Source organism: Elephas maximus, chromosome 19, assembly GCF_024166365.1.
Source record: "Elephas maximus indicus isolate mEleMax1 chromosome 19, mEleMax1 primary haplotype, whole genome shotgun sequence".
Classification (NCBI taxonomy): Eukaryota; Metazoa; Chordata; class Mammalia; order Proboscidea; family Elephantidae; genus Elephas; species Elephas maximus.
Window position 1 is genome coordinate 17458806 of NC_064837.1, and position 11181 is coordinate 17469986.

Consider the following 11181-nt stretch of genomic DNA (forward strand, 5'->3'; position numbering starts at 1 on the left):
ACTTGTTCTCATGCACAGTGTATTAAGAGCAGTTTAATCATTTCGGTAGTACCACTTGGAAACAAAATTCTTGTTTGAAAACATATAAGAATGGGAATTCCATCCTGCTGTGGGGATGGAGATTAAAAACAGTATCTCTAGGGGCTCCAAGATCAGTGCCTTCTCAGTTTGGGACCGTAAGGCACACTCAACTTACTTAAATAGACTGTGTTGACAGAGCAGCTCTGTGGCAGAGCTGTAGTTCAGCATTGTCTTATGGAATTGCTGGATCTCTCGCTTCACTTGCCTCATGGCAGAGGTGTTATTTTTATGCCTGAAGGTCACTTGTTTCAGAATCTTATCTGTGAGGTAATGTAGCCAGAGCACATTATTATAAGGGTGGTATTCACCCCAGCAGTTGTTGTTCTCCTTCCTCATTAGCCTGTAGATCTCAAACTGGTAGTCACCTTCACCTGTAAATAGGTCCTCATCCATGGAAATGTCACAGAAAACCACTATTCCATCCCGCTCCAAGCGTGAGAGGGTGTAGTCAATGATGTTGACATGCAGTCCACAGGTGGGGATAGTGCCTGTCTTCCCATTGAGGGTATAGTGGAGCTCTTTGAGGCTGGTCTTCTTTAAGAGAACATTCCCCCAGTGTAAGTCTCGGTGCTCAAAATGCAGTGATGCCTCCGCCACAGCGAGGGATGCGGTGATCTGATGGAGAATGCTCTTTGCAGTAGCCATGGAGGACAACTTTGTTCTCATTTGCTCTAAGTCGGTCCCTCCAAACTCAAATTCCAGCACAATGAAGAGCTGGTGTTCATCAAAAAAGTCAGGCCGGTCATTTGCAGACCCTCTGGTCGAGTTATAGTGATCCCAGGCTCTGAGGAGCAAGGGAGGGTAAGACCCTTGGACACAGTGCACTGAGTTCAGCCCAATAAAGCCTTCTGTGCGGTTGTGTGCCTCATCAGACAAGAGGCTCAACTCTTTGGAGATGATGATCTCTGGCAGGATTTCCTCAAAGGTTTTCTGATGGGATCCATTGACTAAACCCCGTCCTTCGATAGCAATGACTTTTAAGGCTACAGGTGTATCATTAGTGATTGTTTGAAAAACTTCGCCAAACACTCCTTCCCCAATCTTCTCACAGTGTTCCAGTTTTTCTGTGGAAAGGCAGCAGCTAAAGGGCACAGGACCTTCCTGATTGCATTCCCCATAAACCTTTTCAGCATCAGATGCCTTTTTGTCTACAATATGTAGAGTCTTTAAGGGGCTTAGCAAATACATGGAGGAGGATTGCCAAGGGGACAGAGCACTGTTTGTTCTGTTCATGATAGGAGGGTGTGAATATTCTGATAAAAGGGACTCCGAGGAAGAAATTGCAATGACGGAGCTGCTGCACACCTCTGGCACAGCGGTCACAATCTTCTTCTTGTGGAAAGAGAGGGAGGCCCTGGTTCTGGCCCAAGAGCAGGTATCTTGTAAATGAGTCAGGTTCTGGGTGAGGAATGACTCTGTTTTCATCTTTTGGCCCTTTTTAAATGGATGATCTCGGAGAAGAGAGGCTTCAGCTATCTCCTGATGTTTCCTCTTCCGGCTTGGCCTACTTCTTTCAGGCCTTTTGATTTCCTCAGCTTTAATACAGCGTTTGCAACCTCTGACTTTCTTGCTTTCTACCTGGACAACCTCCTGAGACCCATTCTCTTGGCAAGAGTGCTGGTCTGTGGCTGTCTTCTTACCGGTGCTTGCCAAACCTGGGCCCTCCGCCCTGTTTGCCACCAGTTCTCTTTCACAGCAGGACCCCCTCATATTCTTCCCATCTGCCCCAAACTCAGAATTCTCAGGGTTTCCTGAGTCCGTAAGGCTAAAGAGAGCTGACCTGAGGGCGGCACGCGCTTGGTGGGCAGCCCTGGTGAGCCTGCCTCCTTCCGACGCTGCCTTCCAGAAGCAGCGGACAGATACCCGGTCCCGGGCGGCTACCGGGCAGCGGAAGCCTCTGGGAACTGCGGAGGCTGTGTCCAGAGTGGCGGAGGGGCCGGCACAGATGACACTGTCCGCTGGCGCTGGGGCCCCAGGCCCGGGGCTGCCGGGAGAGGCCGGAGGGCCGAACAGGGAGGCACTGGTGCCCAGCTCGTCGCAGCCCGTGGGCTGGCTGCCCACGCTGGGGTCCGGGCTGAGGCCGCGCAGGTGGCTGTCGGGGAAGGGCGGCGGGCCGAGCGGGCCGAGCGGGGTGCTGCAGTTGTGCGGGGGCCGAGCGCGCAGCCTCAGGCGCCGTGGGGTCCCGATCGGGCTCGGCCGGCCCTCGGGGACTCGGCCGCCACGGCGCCTCTGCGGTTTGAGGAGCGGGCTGCCGCAGAAGTCGGGGTCGTCCGGATCGTCGGAAGCAGCAGACTGCGAGGGGCCGCTGTTGCTGGCGTCGCTGCTACTGCTGCTGCTGAAGGAACGCTTCCGGTCTTGGGGCGGGAACCACTGCGCGGCTGCCCGCCCCGACCGCAGCCGCGGCCCCCAGACACCGGCAGCCCCGTACGTTCGGAAAAGCCGGCTCCCGGGTCGCGGGCCCGATGCTGCCATGGCCGCACCCGCCAGGCCGTTCAAATGCAAACACCGCGAGACTTCCTCGTGACGTGTCCGCGCCTGCCGGCCGGCCTGCCCCCTTGCCGGGTCCTAGCGCCCGCCCGCGCGCCTGCGCAGTCAGTCGAGTCTCCCAGGAGCTGGGAGGGGGTGGTCACCATGGCGCTTTTCCTTCTTCACTGCCTTGCGGTAAACGGCTTTCTTTTCAGGCTTACACTGCGTGCGCTCAGAGTCAGGAGCGCGTTTGTGGAAGCGACCCGGTTCAGGTGAGCGAGGCAGTCGCGACGTGGCCGAGGGAGCGAGGGCTGAAGCGGGTGACATAAGAATAGCCCGCGAACCCGTTGCCCTCGAGTGGGTTTCGCTAGGCGTTAAACTTTTCATCCTTTGCACACGAAAAGGGACTGTGCTAACCAGATTTTCCCCCCAGCACGTGGAAGAATGGCATTCGGTGAACTGCACCATCACTTCGGATAAAGAGAATGTAACCGTGGCTGCAGAGCTCTCCTTCAATCAGTCTGCGCAGGTACCTGAGACTGTAAAATGCTCCGGATTTGATTATCCAGCTGCCCTGGGCGTCTCTCGAGAGGCTAATAGCATCGGGGATGTAACGGGGAGCCACCTCCTGCGCCAACCTATTCCTTACCTTTAGGCTCTACCCAGTTACTCAGACCAAGATTCTAGAATTTACCCGGGATTCCGCTCCTTCCTACAACCTCATATTTATTCCAGCAGCAAGTCCCGTCATCCTCCCTCCAAAATACTGTGTATCCTAAACATATCCACTTCTGTCCATTTCCACTGCTACTGTTGTCGTTCCAGCCACCATCTCCTGCTGGGGCTGTTGCAATAACCTGCCTGCTTTCTTTGCCTTTTCTCTTGCCATGATCTCTACCAATCATTCTGCACACAACAGGTAAGACCGTCTAAAGGCAAAAATTAGATTGTGCCACTCACCTGCTTAAAAAAAAAAAAAAGGCATTTGAGTACACTTAGACTAAAATACATACTTTTTTCATGCCCTGCAAGGCACTACGTGATCTGGTCTCTGTTTACTTTTTCAACTTCATCTCCTAGCACTCTTTTTCTCTCTACTTCTTATACTCCAGCTATTCTGTCCTTCCTGTTCCTCTAGTTTGCCAAGATTGTACTGGCCACAGGACCTTTGTACTTGCTGTTTCTTCTGCACAACACTGCCGTTTCCCCACACCGTCACGTGGCTGGTTTCGTCTTGTGTTTAGCTCAAGTGTCACCTTAGAGATGCCTTTGCTAATCACTCATTCTAAAGTGGGAACTACTGATGTAGTTTAACATCTTGTAGTGGTCCCAGTGAGTATGATAAGACCTGAACTGAACCAGTAGCAATGGAAATGGAGAAAAAGGGTCAGGTTCAAGAGAGACCAAAGGAAAAAGAAAATTGTCAAGAACCGATGAAGGAAGGAGGGGCAGCATGAGGTGAAGAGTGAGGGAAAAGAAACTGAGGAATAACTGCAGGTTTCTGGCTCGGGTAACTCCGTGGATGCTGGGGCCACTAACTTGGCTAAGGAATTTTGGAGGAGCACATTTAAAAAGAAAAATAGTGAGTGCTGTCCAAAAACAATGAGTCCATTTCTAAAATAAGTTTTGTTTTTTCCCCTACATCTTATAGTTACTAAGAGATGTGACTGAACTGCAGATCCTTGGTGAAATATCTTTCAACAGATCTCTGTATGAGGGGCTGAATGCAGAGAACCACAGAACTAAGGTAATCCCTGACTGTTTTCTGTGTAATGTCCTGGGAAAACTGTGCCTAGCCTTAGAGCCCTGCCTGGGCACCCTGCTGTTCCCTCCTTCTCATTTTCTAGTCTTATCACTTCTGAGTTTGGCTCTGTCACCAACTGCATTTGTGACCTTGAGTGAGTCACATTCTTCTGCCTCAGTTTTTTTCATCTGTAAAATGGGGCAGTTGAAAACAGGCCTAAGCTGAGAGGATCCAAGCTGAAATAACTGACCAGTTGCTGTCATGTCGACTTCAACTCATGGCAGCTCCATGTGTGTCACAGTAGAAATGTGCTCCATAGAGTTTTCAGTGGCTGATTTTTCGGAAGTAGATTGCCAGGCCTTTCTTCTGAGGTGGCTCTGGGTAGATTTGAACCACTAACCTTTCAGTTAGCAGCCAGATGTGTTAACCTTTTGCACCACTCGAGGATTCCTATAGCATAGATTTCCCAAAATTATTTTTTTTACTTTAAATTCTATCTCCTAAGTATTAAGTACCTCCTGACAATAAACACTCAATCTATGAGTATCAGTTGCTGTATACACACATGCGTTCCTGTTCAAGTAAGGGGAGGCCTAGCTAGCATCCCTTAAGGGCATATGTTGTTTATCTAGCGAGGAGGCAGGGAGCAGACCCCGGGTCAGCAGCCTGGCTCCTTTGATCCTGGTGCTCCAACTCCCACCCCATCCCCTCCGTCTCAGTGTGCTGGTGATATCTCCCTGCAGGGCCATCACAAAGTCACCACATCTCCAAATGCTGTATCGTCACAGAGTACAAAGTAGGAGGCAAGAAGTCAGAGGCAAGGGGTGTTTTCTTCATGTGACACTCCGTCTGCAGGGAGGAAAATCTTTCCTAAAGACTCCCAGCAGACATCTCTTATATCTTATCAGTGAGACCTGGGTCTCATGCCAGCCACTGGCGAAGAGGAATGGCTTTGTCATGATGGTTTAGACCAGTCATGATTCCTGAACCAAAGCTGAATGGAGGGAATCGCTGTTGGGTAGGCCACCATTGGAAACCCTGGTGGCGTAGTGGTTAAGTGCTACGGCTGCTAACCAAGAGGTCGGCAGTTTGAATCTCCCAGGTGCTCCTTGGAAACTCTATCGGACAGTTCTACTCTGTCCTATAGGGTCGCTATGAGTCGGAATCGACTCAACGGCAGTGGGTTTGGTTGGGTTTGGTTAGGCCACCATTGGTGCTTGCTACAGGCAGCGTTCTGTGCCCTGCTTCCCTCTTAACCTCTACCAGGGCAGCATTGGGGCACTTTAGGGAACTTATGGGTTTAGTAGAGGAAAGAAGAAGAGGCTTTGGAAATTAGAAGCATTTCTTCTACTCAAATACGACCTGTTACACCATTGTCATTTTGGGACAGATTCCCTTCATGACTTTCCTAAACCCAGGTTCAAGCCCTTTTTTCCCCCCACCTTACTCTTCCATAGAAGAAAAAGCCAGCTCTTTTTCTGTTCTTCCTCTGTCTGTGTTGCTTTGGCAGCTCCTTATTCTCAATGTCCAGAACTTAATCCTATTAAGTTCAGCTACATATGAGTTGAGGGTAGTGGTGGTTCATTGGTAGAACTCTTGCCTTCCATGTGGGAGACCCAGGTTCCATTCCTGGCCAGTGTACCTCAAGCGCAGCCACCACCCATCTGTCATCAGAGGTTTATGTGTTGCTATGATGCTGAACAAGTTTCAGTAGAGCTTCCAGACTAAGAAAAACTAGGAAGAAAGGCCTGGTGATCTACTTCTAGAAAAATCAGCCAGTGAAAACCCTCTGGATCACAACAGTCTGATCTCAATGTGTATGGGGTCGACATGCGTGGGGTTGCCATGAGTCGGGGGCTGACTCAGTGGCTGCTAAATACGACAACAGATGCGAGTTAAGTAGGGTCTTGAGGGCCAACCCCAGGAATCTAACCACCATTTAAAACTTAATTGGGAGAGGCATTAAAGGTTAGTTTGTCCAAACCTCCACCCCGTACAGAAATTCTCTTCAAAGCGCCACTATCTTGGTACTTATACGTGTGCATGAAGGGAACTTGGTGTTTTGGGTGGACAGAGATCTTTTTTTTTTTTTTTTAATTGTGCTTTAGATGAAGGTTTACAGAGCAAATTAGTTTCCCATTTGATAGTTTGTACATAAAGTGTGCCATGACATTGGTTGCACTCCGCACAATGTGCCAGCACTCTCCCCATTTCCGCCCTGTGTTCCCCATTTCCTTTTGTCCAGAAAGGAAACCTTTCCTGCCTTTTCATCTTTGCTTTTGGGCAGATGTTGCCCATTTGGTCTTGTATAATTGATTTTTCTAAAGAATATTTCTCTCAGGTGTTATTGTTTATTTTATTGGACTGTCTATTGTTTGGCTGAAAGGTAGCCTCCAGGAATGGCTTCAGTTCCAGGTCAGAGAGTGTCTTAGGACCATAGTCTCAGAAGTTCCTCCAGCCTCTGTCACACTAGTAAGTCTGGTCTTTTTTGTGAATTTGATTTTTCTACATTTTTTTTCGTGCTCTGTCAGGGACCCTCTCTTGTGATCCCAGTCAGAGAGGTCGGTATTGGTAGCTGGGCACCATCTAGTTCTTCTGGTCTCAGGGATGTATAGGCTGTGGTTCATGTGGTCCGTTAATCCTTTGGACTAATTGCTCCCTTGAGACTTTGGTTTTCTTCACTCTCCTTTGCTCTGGACAGAAGAGACCAATAGTGATATCTTAGATGGCTACTCGCAAGCTTTTAAGACCCCAGACACTACTCACCAAAGTAGGATGCTGAACGTTGTCTTTATGAACTATGTTGTGCCAGTTGACGGAGATGTCCCCCCAAGTCTATGGTCCTTTGCCTTAAAGCCTAGGAACTTTGCCCCATGAAGTGTTTGGTTATATCTAAGAAGTTTCCATGCCTGTGCCCTTGTGTGCTCTGTCTATGTTAATATACATGCAGTACCTACAATTATGAATGTAGAAATATCCACAACCAAACCTATATCTGCAGATGGGTGTGCTCCCTTACATCTTCCCACCCCTCCTTAGCGTACATATCTACCTATGTATCCATTCGTAAATTACTGTTTGTTAATACTATTGTGGCAGGGTTTTCTATGTTACAGTAATTAACCATAGTTGCCCTTTTTTCTTGCATTCCTCTCAGTGTCTTCCCTTGCATTGGTCGTGTTGTGCTGATTTCCCACACACTGTGTATTGCCTTTCCCTTCATCAGCAGTAACACTTGTCTTCTATCTAGTTAGTAATTTTCCCTCCCTTCCCCTTCCAATCCCTGGTAACCATCAAAGTACTTTGTTTTTCCTGTGTGTGAACCTTTTCTTGTTTTTTTGTAATAGTGGTCTCATAAAATATTTATCGTTTTGTGATTGACTTACTTCACTCAGCATAAAAAAAAAACCCATTGTTGTCAAGTCGATTCTGACTCATAGCAACCCTATAGGACAGAGTAGAACTGCTTCATAGGATTGGCAAGGAGTGCCTGGTGGATTCGAACTGCTGACCTTTTGGTTAGCAGCCAAACTCTTAACTACTATGCCACCAGGGTTTCCTTACTCAGTATAACATCCTCCAAGTTCATCCATGTTGTGAGGTGCTTTACAGATTTGTCATTATTCTTTATCGTCATTGCATAGTATTCCATCATATGTATGTACCACAGTTTGTTTATCCGTTTATATGTTGATGGGCACTTGGGTTGTTTCCATCTTTTTGCTATTGTGAATAACGCTGCAGTGAACATGGGTGTGCATATGTCTATTTGTGTGATGGCTCTTATTTCTTTAGGATATATTCCCAGGAGTGGGGTTACTGGATCATATGGTGTTTCTATTTCCGGCTTTTTAAGGAAGTGGTGTACCATTTTACATTACCACGAGCAGTGTGTAAGCATCCTAGTTTCCCTACAACCTCTCCAACATATGTTATTTTCTGTGTTTTGATTAGTGATTAGTGCCAGTAATAACAGAGTGAGATGGGGACGAGAGGTCTTGATAGCCTTCTGGCCCTACTGAAGCCTTGAGAACATGCTTTGACCATGGCCCGTATGCTGGCCAGTCATTTGGGACCTTGGCGGGGTGGCGGTGGGCGGCGTTATCTGAGTCTCACTCTGGGAGCATATCCCCTGAGCTTTCCAGCTGAGCCCTGTTGGTAAGAAGAGAGCCTGGACTCCTGGAATTGAGAGACCCTTTGGAAAGGCCATCCCTAAGCTAGGGATGGCTTCCACTGGAAGAGTTTTAAAAGTAATACATACAATACCATTTTGCATTAATTATTGGGTCCTTTAGAGAACATGGAATCCCTGGGTGGTGCTGACAGCTAACGTGCTCAGCTGCCACCGAAAGGTTTGCGCTTGGCGTCCACTCAGAGGCCCCTTGGAAGAAAGGCCTGGAGATCTGCTTCTGAAAAATCAGCTATTGAAAACCCTATGGAGCACAATTCTATTCCGACACATGTGGGATTGCCAGGAATTGGAGTTGACATGATGGCAACTCATTTTTAAGAGAGCATGTGATCAATACCATTTAGTTCAGTGAAGAGCAAACCAGTATCTCTGTCAGATATTTTATGTGGGAAAAATGTATTACCAAAGACTTTGGGGATTTGCACAAGATCAAAAGAGCTGTCAGAACAGTGTTGGAAAGGAGTTAGAGATTATTTAGTATCGGTCATCATTTTGAAGATAATGACCTTGGGGTTCAAGGACATATAGGGTGATAGTGGCAGAGCTGGATAGAGAATCTTGATTTTCTGTCTCCTAGTCCAGTGTTCTTTAAAACCAAGAGACCTCAATTCCTTGGGACCTTCTGTCAGGGAATCTTTAACAGAAGCTCTCAATCTCCTGACAGACTTAGCTCTTCTAGATGAGAAACCAAAATGGTTTTTTTATAAAGTATTTTAACCATTAGGTAATTTTAGATCTGCATCAGGAAACTTTTACCATTTTTGCTTACTGTAATCAGTCTTGGTCAGTACACAGAATGTTGCCAGATCTTCATATTTTGCTCCTTTAAGTACCATGTAGAGTTTCTTCCCTTTCCTTCACCTAATTTATTGGATGATCTGTTGTCTTGTTCTAGATCACTGTTGTCCTTCTGAAGGATGAGAAGTACCATCTTCTGCCCGTCATCATTGGAAGCAGCGTTGGTGGCCTTCTGGTTTTGACTATGATTATAGTCATCCTATTCAAGGTCAGTTCTACTCGTGTTCATAACAGTGAGAGAGGACTAAATCGGGCCCTGGTGTTGGGCACGACACTCCTGAGTACAGCAGCTCCTGACTCAGGGCAGCTGCCCTGCCCTCTTCCTTCAACCCTCACCTGCCCTGTTTAGACAAATGTCCAAAAGAGACAAAGGTCTAGTTGAAGTATTAGAGTACAAAGAGATCTTCCTCAAACAGAACTGACTGCCGTTCCCTGTTTAAATCCTTTCCTTGGTGTCCCCTGTCTTAATGTTCAGACTCTTTTTACTGGTATCCAAGGCCCTCTACTCTCTGTCCTCTGCCCCTCTCCACCCTCAGCTCTGGCTTTTTTGTCCAAGCATGGTTCCTTAAGTTAAAAAGGTGACAGCGCTCCGGGGGTTCAGAGGAGGGTGGGATTGGGGAATGAGTGTCAGGAAAGGCAACACTGAAAAAGGGTCTGGAAGGATTGGATTATCAGGGGAAGATTCAGAGAAGGGTATTTCAGAAAGGGAAAACAACATGAAGAGAACTAATTTTCTAAGATGAATGGATATCTTAGCTTCTCATTGGGCTTTTCTTCCCTTTGTTTTAGTGTGGCTTTTTTAAAAGAAAATATCAGCAATTGAACTTGGAAAGCATGAGAAGGGCCCAGCTGAAATCAGAGGATCTGTTTACAGAAGAAGATTCGGAGCTGCTTCCTCATCCTTTGGGAGAAACCAGTAGCAGACCCTAGAACTTCTAGAGACCCAGTGCCATATTGATCACTTTTTCCCTTCAGGATTACCTAGAGCAGCATCTCACAAATTGTATGTAGAATATTGTTTTCAACCATGCACTGTCCAAAAAGTGGCTGTGCCTTGGAAAACTTGGGAAACATTTGGTTTCAAATAAAGTTAAACTGTTTTTGTATAAAAACGCCTTTGATATGCTAATATATTTTGTAAAACCCCCTCCCAGCAACATTTCCCAACATTATTTGCCTAAGAATGTTTTTTTCTTGACATTTCTATTAACATCTCCCAAACTAGTGCACTATATAAAGTACATCTAAGGGAACAGTGGTCTAAAGTAATGCCTAGCCTAGTATCTTCAGGGTCCTGAAATAGCATCCATTTTTTCAAATAGGCCACCAAAAAGCACCCCCAAGATTGATTTAAAAAGTAGAAAAGAGGTCACCAAAACAGGAGCTAGGGAGGAGAGAGGGCAAGACAGGGACTGTTGTGCAGTTTCATTTCCGTTGTGAGAACAGGTCCACCTAGTAAATACCCTGCACATCCTTACCTGGACTCCTGCTTACTGACTCGCTTTGGGACTTTCATTCCTTAGCAAATACTGTCAGTAGGAGAGATGGAACTTGGCCTGGGAGTCGAGGGCATAGAGATTAAGGCCTAGACTCTTACAGGCTGGATTTGCTCTTAGTACCTTTTACTTTTATGCTTCATACTGTTAAAATTTGATGGCAGGAGTCCCTGGGTGGTACAAATGGTAAAGTACTCAGCTACTAACCAAAAGGTTGGTTGTTCAGATCCACCCAGAGGTGTCTTGGAAGAAAGTCCTAGCGATCTGCTTCTGAAAAATCACAACCATTGAAAACCCTGTGGAGTACAGTTCTACTCTGACACACATGGGGTCACCACCGTTAAGAAATAAAACTCACCAAAATTTGAACGTAAGGTTTGCTCTGAGCAGTATTCTCATGCATA

General features: G+C 47.0%; 1 protein-coding gene across 3 annotated transcripts in view; it reads left to right on the forward strand.

Moving 5' to 3' along the window:
* The window catches only part of ITGAE (integrin subunit alpha E), a 68536-nt gene extending 58165 nt beyond the window's left edge, over positions 1-10371 (forward strand). For 2 of the 3 annotated variants that reach the window (XM_049858693.1, XM_049858695.1), the window contains 5 exons: positions 2763-2819; positions 2981-3076; positions 4199-4294; positions 9379-9489; positions 10071-10371. In XM_049858693.1, the coding sequence (XP_049714650.1) occupies positions 2763-2819; positions 2981-3076; positions 4199-4294; positions 9379-9489; positions 10071-10211 (501 nt within the window). In that variant the 3' untranslated portion in view covers positions 10212-10371. Of the gene's footprint in view, positions 1-1319; positions 1383-2762; positions 2820-2980; positions 3077-4198; positions 4295-9378; positions 9490-10070 lie in introns of those variants that run through there. The other variant, XM_049858694.1, reaches the window with a different exon arrangement.
* The last annotated feature ends 810 nt before the right edge of the window (positions 10372-11181 follow it).